At 41.7% G+C, this 19,612-nt stretch overlaps 1 protein-coding gene across 7 annotated transcripts in view; it reads right to left on the bottom strand.

The window, feature by feature from the left end:
- Positions 1-3,710: 3,710 nt before the first annotated feature.
- Positions 3,711-19,612, bottom strand: part of LOC147013771 (E3 ubiquitin-protein ligase Midline-1-like) — a 64,852-nt gene continuing 48,950 nt past the window's right edge. For all 7 annotated transcript variants that reach the window (XM_085850974.1, XM_085850972.1, XM_085850973.1 and 4 more), the window contains 4 exons: positions 11,373-11,516; positions 7,160-7,321; positions 5,343-5,535; positions 3,711-5,231 (listed from right to left, as the gene is read on the bottom strand). In XM_085850974.1, the coding sequence (XP_085707100.1) occupies positions 4,877-5,231; positions 5,343-5,535; positions 7,160-7,321; positions 11,373-11,516 (854 nt within the window). In that variant the 3' untranslated portion in view covers positions 3,711-4,876. The remainder of the gene's footprint in view (positions 5,232-5,342; positions 5,536-7,159; positions 7,322-11,372; positions 11,517-19,612) is intronic.

The raw sequence follows: 19,612 nt of genomic DNA, 5'->3' as shown, positions 1-19,612 counted from the left end.
CTCAGCACGAGTTAAAATATCGTCAAAATCCCAACAGAACACGTTTCATTGCAGTGAATATTGGAATCGCACAAGTTTCATTTTTTTTTTTTACTCAGGAACAAATCACCCACCATGCTCCCAGCTGGTTAATCATCTCCTGCACTCCACAAAACGTTTCGTGCAAATCATTGCATTTACAAATCTGTAAAACCTCCACACAATATAATATAACAACCTCACTGCCAACAAACTTCCAGTGAGTTCAATGAACAAAAAGTAACTCTTAAAACTCTTACAAACAGGTAACTTACAATGTTTATCTATTTTAACCCTATCTCGGCGTCTCAGCCGTGTCCTCGGCGTCTCTCTCACAGCCGGTCCGTATCAATGCAAACATGTGGCATGTCGCTTCATCATGCCTATTTAATTACGCATCTGGCTCCTCAACGAGCCTCTTCTTGTCATCTGACTCCTCTTCTTCTCCAGCACTTTTCTAAAACAACTACAGTACTTATTGTTTACTTTAAAACGGACTCTCTCCGCCAGATACTCTTCTTTCTCTCAATAAAATTATCTGACAATGAACTTTTCTTTGTTCGAAATGCGTTACCTGCTGAGAGCGCTCTCCCTTACCTTCGCTCAAGCACTTGTCGTTCCTCCAGGTACTGCCTCCGGCAGATTAAGCACCTCCGGTCACGAGCACCGCACCAACGTCGGTTCGAATCCGAGTCTCGGCGCCAACTGATGTGGATTTTTTAACCCACCTTGTTGTGATCGTTGTCCTCCTGAAGGATTCTAACTGGTCGATTGTGGAATCCTATTTGACTTCAGACAGAGTTTAACGTTTGTCCGATTTGATTATAAAACCCTACAAAAAACCCTATCAACACTGATAGAACTGATGTCCACACAAGTCCTTCCTTGTGAAACAATTTATTTCCTAATTATACACCATACACTTCTCACCCTTGTACAATGAACTTAAGAATCCCCATTGATTGCAATATTATTTGGTTCTATTTCATTTATTCTTATTTTAGTTAACAGTTCGACCAACCCGATTCAATTCACTTCTATATTACATCAGAGAGTTTTATTCTAACTTGGTACTTGGTCAGTTCCAAGGAGTACGAGCCACTGAGAAACTATACTTCCTCACGTGCTCGTACTAAGAAAATGTGCCTTTCAAAACATTTTATACTTCCATGAGAGAAAGGTTGAGGGATATTCACCCAGACTGCAGACGTGTCTTTTAGACATAAAGCCACTTCGTACATTTTCTAAGCAAAGGTTCATTTATCAGCTCGGTCACTCTGCTCCAGAACAACACATTTCTTATCATTTAGGGCAAAAGTCTTTTGGCCAGAAATGACAGCCAATTCAATTTGCAGCATAAAAGTTACATTTCTGAAACTCCATTTGTTACAATTTAAAATACATTAATATAAATTTTTCCCCCACATTTCCCTCCTATCATCAAAGATTGGGGGTCCCGAAGGCTTTGCCCCAATCCCATCATCCGGTGAGCTGCCCTGAGAAGGGAAGCTGCACAGGAGGTACTCCCACGGAGTGGGTTTTCAGATTTTTTTGCGTTTTTGCGTTTTGCGGAATGAAGGTTTTAAACGGTGGCCGGAGTGCAAATCCTGCCACCAACCTCCTCATAAAAAGTTACCCAACTGCAGGAGGACGTCCGCAGACACAGTTGGGCACTAGATATGGATGGCCATTGGCTCACAAGGAGCTCCTCCGCCCTTTGACAGGTTTTGCTTTTAATCCTGCTGGGTGTCCATATCCAAACACCCTCCTCACCAGAAAACCTGGTGGGGGAGACGGTTTAGTCGCCGACAACCCGACCATGGAACAGGTTAGTACAGGTTTACATGGTACCTGTAGCAGGTCACAGATCGAACCTGACCTGACATCAAAATCAACCTTTCCTCTCTCCTGAAGTAACACATTATACTTTACAGTTTGGAATTTTGGAATATATATATATATATATATATATATATATATATATATATATATATATATATATATATATATATATATATATATATATATATATATATATATATATATATATATATATGTGTGTGAGTGTATCATTCTGTCTGACTTCCTTCTTGGGACTACAGTGCAGTAATTGCTCTTTATTTTGATTAATTTGGGGATTCTTATGAAAATCAAGTTACATTTAATTACTATTATTGTATTTGAGGTAGTCAGTCGGGATTCATAAATATTCCAAATAAAGTTGCCCTTTGTCTCCGGTTGTATGCTCGTTTCATCCTTAAAACACCCCTAAGGGCACATTAGTGTCTGTTAATTTTCTGCCGTGACACCCTCCGGATTACCGGTGCACTTGCTGCGCTGCCCTGAGTCCAACATGTAACACTATATATTAGTAAAGTATGCATGTTAGACAAATGATGACAAATTCAGAGGTTTTATTGATTTTTTTATTTATTTTAATAACAGTGAGGATCTCTGTAATGGCACTGTTTTACGACTTTAAAATGAGGCTGCTGGCAACACCATGTGATGTCGGACTCAAGGCCAGTCAATGATGACATCCAATGATGTCACAATATAATTAATGTCTCAAAAGATCAATACCATGTGAAAGCACCATGAGATTGACTTGCTGCGGAAACCCTCCTCATCACCTGAAGAAGCAGCCAGAGAGAATCCAAACGGAGTTGCCATTCCTGGTGCAAAGCAGCCTCCATCTCTGCCAGTCTGCTCAGGAGGGTCCATTTTCTTCATTCTATGCCTTGCTGGGAGGGTAATGTTATGATATAGTTTCGCAAGAATTCGATAACTGCACGAGAACAGTGAGGCCTGGCATTGTAATACTGTACATTAATATGGGTCTTGTGAGAAGTGGGTGGTTGTAATATGTGGAACAATAACATGATCCAAAATGTCCCTGTGGTGCTTTTCACCTGTCAGACTACCTTTTACAGTGACAAGGTCACCTTTACAATTGTAACAGGCAGTTCCACATCATAAAGGATCTGTCACAATGTGGGATGGACTCTACTTGTGTATATAGGTGATGTTTAGGTTGCCACCAAACCCAAGTTCTACCATCAGTCATATGCAGGAGAAATCGGGTCTCATCAGACCAATGGATCTCCCTCCATGATGAGATTCCAGTGTCGGCATGCCCAGCACCATGCTTAGCAAGCTGCTTTGGTCCAGGGGTGAGAAGAGGGTGTATAGTCTGTCTCCTGGCTTTACCTGCAGGATGAAGCCTGTTCTGTGGAGTTCTCATGGATAACATCTGAGGATTCCATTTATGTCACAAGACTGTGCATATGGCCAAAGGAATACGTCTTACAAGCCTTATCAGAGCTGCTTTTTCGCTGTTGGAGGTCATCCAGATCGAGGCCTGTCTAACATAATTGTTTTGTTGGTGTTTGCAGACCAATCTACTGACAACAGTCTGGTGGAAGTTAAGCTGATATCCAACTTGGACATCCCAGCATTGTTCATTCCAATTATTTGCCATCTTTGGGTTTTGTTAAGTCTTATACAAGTCATAGTAACACATTCCATCAATGGAAGTATTCAATAATATCATTACCTTCTCCAAACCTTGACAGGTGGGAAAAAATTCATGAAGGTGATATCCCTACCGTGCTGTGCTGTACTTGCTGGGTATGCAAAATTGCCTTGGCCGAGCATGCCCGCACACACTCCATAACAAACCAGACACGTGATTGCTGTGGTTGCAATTTATTTCTGTGACATCATGAGACGCAGGTGAGGTGCAAACGTTTAACAAAGATAAATGCTGAATAATTACATGTCCTTTTCATTGTGAACTAATCACGTAATGCTGCGTTGTGGGGAATGTTTTCACATCGGGATTTGATGTGGAAGTAACAATCTAAACACCGAGTCTGTCCACCTCCAGCAGCAATCACTGCATTGCATCGACCGTATGAGTACTCTAATCTGAACCTGTGGCATGGCATTCCATACCTGAATCGGCAACCGTTCCAGCTCATTCACGCCCGTGGCTGTCTTGGCAAGGTTCAAATGTAACGATCAATGATACCCCAAAGATGTTCAATTGGATTTAAATCTGACAAGACGGCAGGTCTGGGTGTCATGACATTAACGTCAGCATTGACAAAAACGTTCCTTGTTCGATCGGCCCTGTGAGCAGGAGCGTTATCGTGCCTAAGGATGATTAATGGACCACATTGTTGAAGGGTAGACAACACATGTTGCTGCTAGCTCTCATTAATGTGTCGATCTGCCATCAGATTGCCATGGATACGGATCACGTTTGTGAGAGGTTTCAGCAACACCACCCCACATCATGACACTTTCACATAGAATATTTGTGGCATCTAATACACAGACTGGGGCACATCGCTCATTGCATCTTCTGTAGACCTATGCACAGCCATCGTGTCATTCAAGGAGAAACTTGGATTGGTCACTGAACATACTTGCCCGTTCCCTCCATGTCCATTGGACGAACTGATTTCACTACTGCAAGCTTGCGTGGATGTGTCACGGTGCTCGTCTTAGACGCTGGACAGTACGAACACGAGTCACTGCATCATGGAGACGCCTCAATACGGTGGAGACACTTATCCTGTAAGGACCAGGGAGTGTGCTTGCAGCACTCTGGGAAGTTTGAAACTGATAGTGCAGATGGGTCATGTGAATGTTCTGATTGGGAGTCATTATCCTGGGATGTCCACTTCTTGACATATCTCTTGTTCATCCAGTGGCTTGATTATGTCTTCTGAGGTCATAAAGAGTTCCTGTCCTCATGTTTAAGAGCCTTGCAAAAAAAATTAAAAATAAACACACACACACCTTCCTCTTTTTAAGTTGATTTCCCCTGGGGAGTGACTCATCCTTCCATTCAATCTGGAACCGACTCCCTTTGATCAATGTAGTCAGGTATAGGAAGTCCTGTTAAAACACTCATTTCACCATCCCAAAGTGCAAACGTTGGCAGGAGTGGCTGGGAGAATACAACTGCAAGAGAGAATATGCAGCGTTTTACGGCAGCATCATAGAAGGACAACGATCCCCCATCATAGTCGAGCATGAGTCCCAGCCAGCGTAGTGAAGGGCGTTGACCCAATGGCACATCTGCACCGTTGCCTCTGATGATGCAGGAGCCACCTCGTACACGACACAGGGACCATGCCACGGAGGTTCCACCCAGCCAGGCCTGTCGTGGTGTCGATGTGTTGGCAATACCAACAGCAAAGCTGCAACAGCAATAGGAAATACCCACAATTACTTTACATACCACGGTCAGCATGTCAGCCAAATATGCATGTTTTCATTCGAAATCGCTTCCCACTTGGTCTGACACCCACCAGGTGCAGTTGTGAATGTGCACCTCCCAGTAATGCCTGCCACTGTCTAGTAGCAGGTTCCCAGCCACGGCATAGTTCCCACGAGAACCATGTAGCCTTCTCGTGGGGCCCTCCCCTCCATGTACTGACAGCTCGTTGTGTGAGATGCGAAGCTTCTTGTGTGCTGATTCGGCGTCCAACTTGAAAGGCTGGCCTACAGTAGGAGGGAGGACACCATAGTGAAGATTAATTACCTTCGCATTCTGCGAAAGGTTATGTTTTGGTCGGCGTGTATTTCTTTCTTTCTTTCTTTATTTATTTGTAATCTTGTGATTCGTATAACTCAAAAAGTATTAAACCGAATTGCATGAAATTTGGTGGGATGATTGGTTATTAGCCAGGAAGCATTCGATTAGATTTTGGGATCGTTCAGGTCAAAGGTCAAGGTCACGAAAAGGTCAAAATCGTCTTTTTACGATAACACGGTCAATTTTTATTCAATTTGCATGCAACTAACGCCAAAATGTTCAGAATTCAACGCCTCATCTTGTGATATGCAATATGACACAATGACGCCCATACTCTTGTTCCCGGTTAGGGGTCAAAGGTCAGGGGGGTCACGACCTTGAAAAATATGCGGTTTTTGTCATAACGCGGTCAATTCTTGTCCGCTTTACATGAACCCAGCACCAAAATGTTCAGAATTTAATGCCCAATCTTGTGACACAATGACGTCATAACACGTCACCAGTTGGGGTAAAATGTCGGGGAGGGGGGGGGGGTCACGCCCTTGAAAAATATGCGGTTTTCGGCATAACTCCGTCAATTCTTATTCGATTTGCATGAAACCAGCATCAAACGAGATTACCTTCTCTTGTTGAAATGTTGTATTCACCGAGTTTGTGAGTGAAGACCCGCCAAAACGACGCGAGTTGATTGTTGTTTAGTCCGTAGCCCCCGAAAGTCGGGGGGGGGGTCATGACATTATAGATATGTGGTTTGTGTCATAAGACCATTCATATGAAACCAGTTCCCCACACTCATACCAAGAACAAAAAAAGTAGTGGCGGCGAAGGTATGCGCTCTATGAGTGCCCGTTCTAGTTCTAATTATTCTAATCTCTTTGCAAGCATTATTATTATTATTATGAGAGGCTCGATGGCATGAGGTGATGTCATGTGAGAAGGAGAGAGAGTGAAGAGTGAATGCATTATTTCTCCAAAATTATGTAGTTGTGGTATGAGATAATTATTTAAAAATATGTATTTTTGTACACAGTTGAGGCTTGTGGAAGAGCGAGTACACTGAATGGATCAGGATGTAACAGGACAAAAGGAACAGTAGAGGTGGGAGGTGGGGGACAACAATGGTGGAGTTGAAGGACAAGATAGAGGGAGACTTGGACAAACAATGGGTGTGGGGAGCAGGAAACTATGCATGGTGTGGACAAGATGGATCGAGAAGGAAAGTGGGGTCTGGAGTAGGGGGGTGTAGAGTAGGTTAACGAGGGAAGAAAAGATCCTGGTTTTGGATGGGGGGTGATATGAGATGCTGGTGAACAGCTGTCTTGAAGACCTGGAGGGAAGAATGTGGAAGGTAGTTCCACAGGTGGGGAGAAAGAGGAACAAATGAGTGGTGTTGAGCACTGATCCTGGATTTAGATAGTTTCACCAGAAGGGGATTGGTGGTGGACCGTGTACTCCCTGCAGAAACAAAGCATGAAAAGAGCAGATGATGCAAGACCAGAAGAGAGTGTCTCTATTGTAGAGTCTCTCTCGATGTCATTCTATTAAATCTTTTTTCTTGTAACAGTCAGTAGTGCATTGAGTGTGACTTACTGTGGGTTTTAAGAGTGGCACAAGGACTGCTGCGGCTGCCAGCTTGGTTGATAGCTCGCACCAGGAAGAGGTAACGTGTCCCACTCTGGAGCCCATGGACTGTGTACTCACATCGGCGGACGTTGGGCACAATCAACCAGCTGTCTGCACTGCTGCACAGTGCTATAAACAAAGATTTGGAAATTTTGAAAGATAGTGTAACATTTACAGTCAAATGTGAAATCTGACAGTCCATTATCATCATTTATGTGTATGCAATATTGTATTGCTGATTTGAAGATGAGGGAGGGGGGGGGGATAAAGCACTCATGTCGTGCCAATCCACCAATGGAGAACAAGCCACCAAAAGAGAGCACACATGAGATTCTGAGGCCTCATATCTGTCTCTATAATCATGTTTTCTAAAAGATGACCTGGGCAACCCATTCATTGAGCGAGAGGTCATGATTAATAAACAGCTTCCCTTTTAACCAAAGTCTGAACTGTTAGTTGTCATTTGAATACTTAAGACCGATCATATTCTGTTACTATAAGGAGCAGTGTCTGTCTATTTGTGTGTCTGTCACTCTTTATTAGCCCCAATTGGACTTGGAACGGGGGCTTATGGATTTGGTCTCGATTTTCATGTCCGTGTGTGCGCAACCATGTCGAGGACTTGTATGGACAGATTTTATACATACTTGGCACAAAGACAACAAATGATGGTATATATATATATATACACACACACACAGACGTCTTTTTGTTTTGTGATGTGATCAAAGATGGCCAACTGGTAGACTGGCGGCCATTTTAGTTGTTAAAAAAAGACCCGGTGTCAAACATGTCCTCAACCATTTCTCGGACATGCATTTACCGATATTGTTCGAACTTGACACACAGTTAACGAATGATGGCTCACATATGCACATCATTTATTTTCGAGATCAGATCCAAGATGGCCGACTGGCGGCCATTTTGTTACTTAAATGTGTCCCCAGCCCATTGTCTGATTTTGTTCAAACTTGGCGCAAGCACAGTACGTGATGGCATACACGTGCACCTCACTTTATTTTGTGATCTGATCAAAGTATGGCCGACTGGTAGACTGGCGGCCATTTTTGTCGTACATAAATATGGGCTACCTCTTTAACTCCGTATTGCAAAATTACTAAAATAACAGGGCTCTGATATTTTACGTCTTTTTTTTACTTGTTCTAAAGGGTTCCTGCTATAGTAGAATAATAAACAAGGACAAATGTGTCCAAGAGCAGCATCCTAGAGGTTTTGTCGGCTAAAAAAAACAAAACAACAACTTCCGATATTTCGTCACGTGCCTTGATTAAGCCAATAGTGAGACCCGTCATAGTGTATTTACGTATTTACGAAATAAATAGTGTATTTACGAAATTACAACACATTAAATGTAATAATCTTTAAATAGTAACGTGAACTTTTCCAAACTTTAAAGCAAATGTCCGAATATATTTAAAAATTCATGATAGACGCTCTCAAAAGGCACCGTCAATGCGAGGATGTGTACAGGTGTTTAGTATTTAAGGAGATCTGGATCCTGTATATAAAAGAGCTGAGTCCTAATATAAAGGTTTTGTCTTCAGAAGAAGAAGAACGCCGAGCTCTCTTAGAGCAGCGTTCGCTACGCGAGACGCTACTAAAAAAATGGAACCATTGGAAAGCTAATAATCCATTTACTTGGAACAAACATTACTAATCCATTAAATCTTAACAATGCCTGTTAAAAAGAGCCTGTCTTTCCAGGAGGGAAGAGGAAGAAGCGGACTTGGAGCTTTAATGGAGCGGTTTCAATCCTATGGCAGCAGGAACCTTTTATAATAGAGCATGATGGACACGGAAGAAGCACACAATATTATATAAAGTAATACTTCTGGAAGCAGTAGAAAAGTATATAACACTACATGAAGGAAGCACATAAACAACAACAACAACAACAACAACATCCAAAGAGGGTGACAGCAGTAACCAAAACTACTTATGAAAGATTCTTATATTGACTGTCTTACTTCATCTTACACTGTCATCGAGACCCAGATAAACACGTAATATGTTTGTGAAGTGCAATATGCTGTCGTTTGATTAAATCCATCAGCGAAGGGACAGGTAGGCACAGTTGATATCATAGATACATGTATGTATGTATGTGTATATATATACATATATATATATATATATATATATATATATATATATATATATATATATATCTATATATATATAATTTTAGAAATGTTTGTATTTTTACCTCTGCCACCAAAGATGGACATAGATTTTATCCCCTTGTTTGTTTGTTACTTGCAAAATCGAAGATTTTTCAAGTACGGTATATTGGTTTGTCGATTTTGTTATTTTGTCTGTTTGTCTGTTTGTCTGACTGTCTGTCTGTCTTTCACCTACAGATCACAATTCTAAACCGATCTTCACAAAACTTCACCAAGTTGTAGAGGTAGTCTCAACTGAGAAACCGATTGATTTTGATATCAAAGGTCATCTTGAGGTCAAATTTCTGAAATCGTCATTTTTCATCCGATTGACTTGAAATTTGAACAAGATTAGCATATTGCATCACTGAATTGGGAAATCAACTATGTTTGAGGTCAAAAGGTCAAAGGTCAACTCAAGGTCACATTTCTAAAATCAATATCCAGCTGAAAAATCGTCAATTTACATCCTATTAACTTGAAAGTTGAATATAATTTGCATAGTCCATCAATGAATCAGGAAAGCAACTATTTTTAAGGTCAAAGGTCAACTCAACGTCAAACTTCTAAAATCAATTTCAGTCTGAAAAATAATCAAATTTCATCTGATTGATCTGAGCTCTGATTAAGATTGTCAATTTTAATCTTTATGAAATGGACAATTTGATGTATCCATGGCAACCTTTGGAGAAGCGGTGGATTTTGCAAGTACCATGCTCTGCACAACGTCTTTTTCTTATTTGTCTGTCTGTGTGTTTATGGCCTACAGGTCACAATTTTAAAGCAATCTTCACGAAACTTCACCACATGGTAGAGTTTGTCATTAGCAAGAAGCTTATTGTTTATGAGGTCAAAAGGTCAACATAGGCCAAAGGTCAACAACTTTGGTGAGATTTATAAAATCCTCAATCTTCATCTGATTGACTTGAAATTTGAAGAGGGTTTATATTTCAGGTCTCTGAATTCAATCAGCCAATTATTTTTGAGGTCAACATGGACCAAAAGGTCAAGATAGGCCAAAGGTCAATAACTAAGGTTAATTTTTTTTAATCCTCAATTTTCATTTGATTGACTTGAAATTTGAAGAGGATTTATATTTCAGGTCACTGAATTCAACCAGACAATTATTTTGAGGTCAACATAGACCAAATTTCTACAATTTTAAATTTTCATCCGATTGACTTGATATTTAAAGAAAAGTTACACATTTGGTCATTGAATTCAACAACCAATTATTTTTGAGGTCAAATTTGTTTTATGGATTTTGCAAGTATTGTGCTCCGCATGACGTCTTCTTCTTGTTTGTATGTCTGTCTGTGTGCAGGATATCTCAAAAAGTTATGGACTGATTTTGACAAAACTTGGTGGACAGATTGGGTGTGTGAGGATGAAATGATTAGATTTTGGTGAAGATCTGGATCTGGATCAGAATACTAGAAATTTAAAAGTGATTCTTCACCATTGAGGGATAGGATAAAATAACGATAAATAGCGAGATATTTCAAAAAGTTGTGGATAAGTTTTGACAAAATTAGGTGGAGTTGGTGAGGTGACAATAACAAGCCGATTAGATTTTAGTTAAGGTCCGGATCGATATCCGGTCTATCAGTGGGATACAAAACGTAAACCGTTCAGCCTGGCAGAGATATGCCCTCTATCGAGTGCCGTTCTGGTTTATCTGTGCATTCATAAACCGCTGGAGGAATGAGTTGAAAATTGGAGGATGTACTCGTGCAGTGCACATGGCATGTTTTAGGGGGTACCAAAAAAAACTCCTCGGGTTCAGGGTGGGGAAATGACATGGATTTTCTCGATGTAAATGTGTTTCATTAGCATGTGATTAATGGATGGTCATTGATGCTAGTTTCTCGTCTCTGATTCTGCTATATAGTTAGCATGTGATTAGTGAGATTGATGTTGATATGTCAACAGCATGTAATGTGCAGGTGATGCTGGTATGTGATTAGTGGGTACAAAAATGCAATGCATGTACTCACTGATTAGGTTGGTATTGCCAGTATAAATAGCATACTGCAATTCGTATGACCGCACGTTGAATGCATCATCAGACGACCATCTTACAGATATGGCATCATGTGAGGCTATACACAAGGATGGACGGATGATCGGTGTGTTCGGAGCTGAGAAAAACAAAAGTTTGGTTAAAAATATCAACTTCCAGAATGTAAAGGAAAAATTACAGTTCCCTTTTCCTTTTCTGCTTTTTCACTCTTGATGTTCCTCCTGTTCAATTCATCCTACTTCTTTAGCCATCAAACCACTGACTGGACCTAACATGTCATGTATCTCAGTGATTTCATTGGATACCTGTGTGGCAGTTTGGAAATTTATAACAGTTATATCGAATGGGTATACCTTCAATGCGGTATTTCTATGGGCAACGATTAATGACTTTTTAAAGAGGCAGGTGCACAATTGCATATTAATCTATATTTAGACAGGGAAGTTTCTGAGTATTAGCCAAAGTAATGGTCATCTAAAACAGAAAAATACAAGTCGCTGAGGTTAATCATACCAAGCTGAGTTAGACAATTAAATGGCTGATATATATATATATATATATATATATATATATATATATATATATATATATATATATATATATATATATATATATATATATATATATATATATATATGTATCTCTCACTCTTATTTTCTGGTTCATTAATTCTATTGCTTTTGTGCTACTACCTGATTGTCAGTTCAACTTCGCTGTTCCATGAGCCTTGCTCTTATGGATAAAACAAAACAGGTGTTGCCATGGTATTGATGTACAGGGAGCAATTTAAATGTTTAAGGATCTTGGAAAGCAGCTTTATGATAGCTATGGCTATACATTCCCACTTAGTGGGCAAATCTACAGTTGCCAATAGAAAGTCTACACCCCCTTTCAAAATTTTCACCTTTTGTTGACTTATAGCCTGGAATTAAATTACTTTACATCAGACTTTTTCCACCTTTATTTACACATCGTAACCCACAACTTCCAAGTGAAAAACAAATTCTACAAGTTTCAGAAAATTAATTAAAAATACAAAACTAGCATATCTTGGTTGGATAAATGTCCACCCCACCTGAGTTAATACTTGCTGGAAGCATCTTTGACAGCAATTACAGCTGTGAGTCTGTTGGGATCGGTCTCCACCAACTTTGCACACCTTGATTGGGCAATATTTGCCCGTTCTTCTGTACAAAACTGTTCAAACTCAGTCAAGTTGCGTGGGGAGCGTTGATGGACAACAATCTTCAGGTCATGCCATAAATTTTCGATTGGATTTCAGTCGGGGCTCTGATTGGGCCACTCAAGGACGTTTATCTTTTTGTTCCTAAGCCACTCCAGTGTAACTTTGGCTGTGTGCTTCCGGTCATTGTCATGCTGAAAGGTGAACTTCCGTCCCAATTTCAGCTTTCTTGCAGAGGGCAGCAGGTTTTCCTCTGGGATTTTAAAATTTTTTGCTCCATCCATTTTCCCTTCTATCCTGACAAGTGCCCGAGTCCCTGCTGATGAGAAACATTCCCATAACATGATGCTGCCACCACCATACTTCACAGGAGGAATAGTGTTCTTTGGGAGTTGTACTGTGTTGGATTTGTGCCAAACATAACGTTTTGCATTTAGCCTAAAAAGTTCCATCCTGGTTTTGTCAGACCTCAAATTTTTTGCCACATGGCTTCAGAATCTCTGGAATGGATTTTTGCACACCTCAAACGGGACTCAAAGTGGGCTTTTATGAATAATGGCTTCCTTCTTGCCACCCGACCATACAGATCAGACTTGTGGAGTGCTTGGAATGTTGTTGTTCTATGCACATGGTGACCAGTCTTTGCCATAAAGGCATGTAGCTCTTTCAAAGTTGCCATTGGCCTCTTGGTGGCCTCTCTGACCAGTCTCCTCCTTGCTTGGTCATCCAGTTTGGAGGGACGGCCTGATCTAGTCAGGGTATTGGTGGTACCATACACCTTCCACTTCTTAATGATTGTCTTGACCTCACTCCAAGGGATATCCAAGGCCTTTGAAATATTTTTATACCCATTCCCTGATGTGTGCCTTTCCACAACTTTATCCCAGAGGTCTTTTGAAAGCTCCTTGGTGCTCATGGTTGAGTCTTTGCTTTGAAATGCACGACCCATCAGATGAAAACTACAGGAACAGCTGATTTTATTCTGAAGTAATCAGAATCACTACAATTTAACACAGGTGGAGGCCAGTTAACTTGGTGTGTGATTTTGAACGTGATTGATTACACCTGAGCTAATTTACAATTGCTATTATAAGGGGGTGGACATTTATCCAACCAAGATAGTCTCGTTTTGTATTTTTAATTAATTTTCTGAAATTTGTAGAATTTGTTTTTTCACTTGGAAGTTGTGAGTCATGATGTGTAAATAAAAGTGGAAAAAGTCTAATTTAATGCAATTTAATTCCAGGCCATAAGGCAACAACAGGTGAAAATTTTAAAAGGGGGTGAAGACTTTCGGCACCGTATATCTTTAGATCTGTGTTCACTGCATTCGGAAGGGCAGGTGGAAGTTTTCTTGAATTCATATAGAGTACAGGTCTGGGTTGCAAGATGATTTATAAAGACTGATCACATGCCAGTCCAAGTCGAAAAAAAAATGGAGACGTATATGTGTGCGTGCGTGCATGCGTGTGTGTGTGTCTCCTGCATAACTCCAAAACCATGAAACCAAGCAGCCTGAAACTTTGCATGAATACGAAGGAAATTCCAAGGAAGTGCAAAAGTGAATATTGGGTGTTTGGGTTAATTAAAACACCCCTTTTGAAGATAATTAACGGCCTTATTTAATTACATCCTTAATCAGGCAATCCTCAACCACCTCACTGTCTGGAGTCTTACGGCGTTTCCTCGGTAACCTCGCTGGGGTCTGAAGCCGCCATGTTTTTGGCCTGCTCAACCTCACCTTGACTTGGAACGGGCCGCAACGATTTCTTAACGATAAAGTGATTTTTTTTTCACTTTCTTCACTCATATTATCCAATGCTTGTTCATCAAAGCTGCAAATTGCTGGGTATATTGCAATGCTTATAAACGCCAGGAGACGTCAGCATTCGTAGCTTTATTTCATTTGTGCATATGAATAACCAAGAGAATCTCTTAAACTAACCAGAATTCCAAAAAGTAAGCTCCAGATCTGAATGTATCGGCAGTTCCGACTCCAAAAATGTGTTGATTTGTCCAATTCGGACATTGCACGGGTGTTTCCCGGTGCATAGTTGTATCAAGGGCAATTGGAAATCGCTTGCCAAGCCGGTGTTCTAACAGCCTAAGTCACATTTGCCACGGCGGTCGTGGGGTCTCCAAAATCTATGGCCACTAGCAATTATACGGCGGCCGCAGTATTTCCACGGTCACACAATGTAGCAGTCACATATGTTTTTATTTTTTGGGGAACCGCACGGCGTATTTAGAAATTGTGGAGACCGAAAACGTGGGGGTGCCATACGGTCTTTGATTTGATGTCGCACGGTGACCTTCGGGCGTCCTTGCAGGAGCCATATAATTTTCAAGGCAGACGCAAGGTAGCTTCAAGGTGCCCGCAAGGAAACCGCAGGGGGGTCGTAAGGCGAACGTGCGGCCTGACGGACGGTCACGAGTGGGTATATATACCAGTTCTCTTTTTACTGAAATAAAAATATTACAGTTCGGAATACTGTATACCAGTACGTGGTGCCCCCAGAATCTGAATTTAATTCGTTCCAGGAGGCTGTTCCTATTGCAAAAAGTTTGATTCCCAAACTATTTTCCCAATAAGAAATAATGGAGTGAATTAATCTGTTCCTGGACCCCAAGGAAACTCACTTTCAGGACACTTTCAACTGAAATTCCCCATGTTTAAGGTAAAATAAGATGAGTAAATGACCTTGGGTGGCGGTGTATTGTACGTAAACTGGTACAATCACCAATCCAAATAGTCCATGGGCCCAGGCCAGAAATTACACTTGTCAGTACCATCCAAGGAAACCATTCCTAGTTATGATTTTTGAATTGGTGTATATATATATATATATAGATCATATTTTGATGTGATAACCATTGCAGACTGGCAGCTTATTGGTCGTTATCATCTCTGGAATGTACCCACCCTCCGCATAATGAAAGCGAAAAGGCAAACTCAGAAACATTCACTAATGATGCAATTGGTGTTTCCACATGGGGCTAGAATGAACTGCAAACCATAAATACATGTCTGAAATGCTTTATTTATACCATCCGAATAATCCTTTCTGTCATTCCTGAAGGCAGAATTTGTTTTATGGCAGAAAGGGGTGAACAATAGGGCCTATCAAAATGTTGCTGATTAGTGATTTTCAGTACATTTTAATTTATAATATTGTCATACAAGTTCCCTGGGTAGTGCTACTGAACCGCAGTAGCCGACAACATGCACATGTTGTATGAGGAAAACATTTATGAACATTTTACAAGTTTTTACCACAGTTAAAGGAATTGCCCTTCCCCTACCTAAGTTCCAACAAGCGTCCAAAATGTGAAATTTACGGATAACCCAAATTTCACCACGCTACTGTGGCATGTTCATGCACTATGTTTTACTCATGCATATTTGTAGCCATGAATGTCCTTGTGATTGTGCCAAAACATTCACATCATGGATCAGTAGTCTAGTCTTCATCACTGTTATCAGCATCAGAGTCCTCGAGGTCTACAACCTCTTCCTCGACATCAGCGGGCTGGTTGCTGCAGGTTCGCAACTTGCACATGTCAGTGCACTTCAGGCTATTGGCGAGGCACGTGCAGTCTGGGAGTTTGCACGACCGTCCACACTTGCAGGAAAGCAGTTGCAACACTGCATCCGGTGCTGGAGAACCCTGCATCCACTCGATGGGCAGCTTCCCATCATCATCATCAGTGGTCCATCCACAACCCTTGGGACTTGGAACATAGGGTTGGCATTGCAGACAGTACCTCCAAATAGCAGCCTGGTAGTTTGCATGGAGGACGTGCATGAAGAGGCAGTCTTCACATGGTGGAAGCTGACTGGACTCTATCTCTCCCCGTCTGGCACAGAAGAGTTGATGTCGGAGTTCATTGACTTTCGTGGTGTTGGTAGACGGCACGTACATGTGGCAGGTGACCTCTTGCAGCTTTTTAAAGAGCTCGGTGGATACTTCCCATGTATGACCGAGCTGACTGAAGGCCTCTTGGTAGGTCTTATCCGACTTCATTTGCTTCAAGGCGCCCATCTTTCCCCGGCCTGCAAAGGCACTGACTGTATCACAACCGGAGAACACGTGCAGTCCAACCAGGGCATCACAGACACTGTCTCCCATCGATCGAGCAAGCTTGTCAATGTCTTGGAACCGTGTGCGGGCTTGCGTACCACACTTCTGATACACGGGGCATGGGATGTCCTTATTGAAGGCAAGACACAGCACGAGGACATCTGTATCTTCGGCAGTGATCACCACAGCCTTGTACCCAGCCTCTGCTGCATGCAGAAACATTCGGGTGTCTGCTTCCTCCTGCGTGGACTTCAGCTCTGCCACTTCCTCCCAGTGGTCCTTGGTTTTTATTTTGATTTTTTTTTTTATTTTCCCCCAAAACGTCAATATCTCAGAATGGTAAAATGGTAAAAATGCAAAATACATACACGAAGCTGCTCTTCTGGAACAGTTATCACATATTGAAATAATCATATAGTCCCTACCAATAACTTAGTAGCCCTAAAGTTTGGTTTCCTCAGATGGTACCGATATATGCCTGGGCCCATGGACTAAAAGGTTCACAGAGGCTCGAGCTCTGGCCTGGGTTCCGATCGCTCGCGCACTCTGTGAGCGCTGCCCCCAGGGCAGCTCATCAGACATGATGCCCCCCAGAACCACAATTACTTTCATCAAACGCATCGGTCTGAGGTAATCATGGATACTCCAAATTACAACCGGTTTTTCTGTGAAATTAAATCCTTGCCCGAACAGTCCGTCACATCACGTGATCGGATTGCTTTTTTGTTATTAATTAAAACACAAGATGAGTAAAAAAAAAAAAAAAAAAAACTGCACAAATCAAGGTGAAAACACGAGGTAAAGTATCGATCGACACACGAGAGATGCTTTCACGAGGACTTCTACCGACGAACTGGATGAACAAAGCGCGAAGATGCGGCTCGAACAGGTGGGGGAGACGCGTGAACAAACATGAACGTTTCGTTTTGTTCGGTTTTTAAAAATGAATTGGATTTTTAGGGCAAAATTCATTTTTCATTGATAAGAGATGACGGCAGCCGCACGGATAACGCAAGCCCACCGTACACCCTACGTACGGTCGATGTGGAACACAACTACGTCACAACTACGGCATGTCGAATTGCTACGGCCAACGTAGAAATGAAAATAGTTGTAACTCCGCGTTATAATTCCACGGCGACCTCTACGGCCTGTAAAAGATAGCCAAACGGCGTAGGGCCACCCTGAGGCCACCTCAGAAACTCTGCGGCCGCCGCACGTTTCTGTCAATTCGGGGGGTACGGCCGCCGTATCCGAGCCGTAGAGCAAATGTGACTTCGGCCTTACCGAGCTGTACAGTGCAGTTCGTGTCCCGATCGGGATGTACAGTCGACGGTTACTACAAGGTAGAGGTACGTATACAGCACACACAGACGTGGTACATATGGGTAGATTTGGATCTGTACGGACTCTCCGCGGGTATGTGGACATACCATGCCTGTTACGGGTGCCATGGTGGTAAAGTTTCATCCCGTATCTTATGGAGGTTCTATCAGGTTTTCCTTTGTCCTCTCACCTGTTTCTAAAGCAATTGGTTATCAGTTTTGCTTTACAAACATTATATGTTTCTCTTTGTGAGTTTCAAAGCAAAATATATTTGATAACGCCCGATTTCTGAGCCATTTACCATATTAAATTTTCTAAATTACCGAGCCAAATTTTTTTCCACCCGTCACACGCAGCTGTTTATAAAGATTAATGTTTGTGAACATCTCCCTGAAACGTCGATATAAATGGAGCGTTTTTCGGTGAAAGCTACTCAAGGTTTTTGGGTTGTATGCATTACGTACTGAAGTCGGTAATCACGGTGACTCCAACCTGAAGATTCCCGAAAAATTGCCAATATCGGCCAAGTGTGTGTGTGTGTGTGTGTGTGTGTGTGTGTGTGTGTGTGTGTGTGTGTGTGTGTGTGTGTGTGTGTGTGTGTGTGTGTGTGTGTGTGTGTGTGTGTGTGTGTGTGTATGGACATATGTGGGTTTCAGAATATAGAATGGAGTCCTCTCAGGGCAGATTGAAAGTATCCACCTTCATTTCAGTAAAGGGGTCACGATTCATGGACCAAGCTGTGACGTTTTCTGTTCTCAAATTTTTGTGCCGAGAGCTCTCTTCAGCATCGTCACTGAGCCCCGGACAGCTTCCAACTGCAGTTGGTTTGTTATAATATTCCCAGGGATAGTTTTTAGCTCACCTGTAAAGTAGTTCCAGTTAGCTTATAGGATGGCACGTCCTCCGTCCGTCCGTCCGTCCGTCCACCAATACTTGCAACTTCTTCTCAGAAACTATACATACGATTTCAATGAAATTAGACCACAACCTTCATCACCCGTGATGGCATTAAAAAAAGAAAGGGGTCTGAAGGGATCTACAGAGGGAGTTTACGTGGGGGGGGGGAGTGAGTTGCCTCCCCAAAGAGGTATTTGCTTTCTTTTCAAACAATACACACAATTCTGATGAAACTTCACAACAGCCTTCATCACCCATGACGTACCAAAGTTTGTTCATGACATTAGAAAAATCTGGCTCTCAGGGAATTTAAGGGGGCTACCCCCCCCCTCAGATATGTATTTGCTTTCTTCTCCAAAACTACACATACAATTCCAATTAAACTTGACCACCATCTTCACCACCCGTGATGTACCAAGGTTTGTTCAGAACAGCAAAAAAAAATCCAAAGGTATTTACTTTCTTCTCCATTATATATATTTTTGGGTCATCCATGCCTACCAGTGGTTGCCTGGTTATCTTATCCAAACACGAACAGGTAAGCACTCAGGGGTATTGCCCCGATTTTTAATATCTCAGTGAGGTTCTTTGTCATCATTCCTTTTGGTCCAGCTATCACTGGCACATCTTTGGCATTCTTCAGCTTCCAGGATCTTCTCACTTCATTCTTGAGGTCTTGATATTTGGTCATTTTCTTGATTTCTGCATCATTTAGTCCAAAATCAC

This window comes from Eptatretus burgeri, chromosome 13, assembly GCF_056783735.1.
Source record: "Eptatretus burgeri isolate ZD-2024b chromosome 13, Ebu_testis_v1, whole genome shotgun sequence".
NCBI lineage: Eukaryota > Metazoa > Chordata > Myxini > Myxiniformes > Myxinidae > Eptatretus > Eptatretus burgeri.
This window is presented reverse-complemented; position numbering and strand designations above follow the sequence as displayed.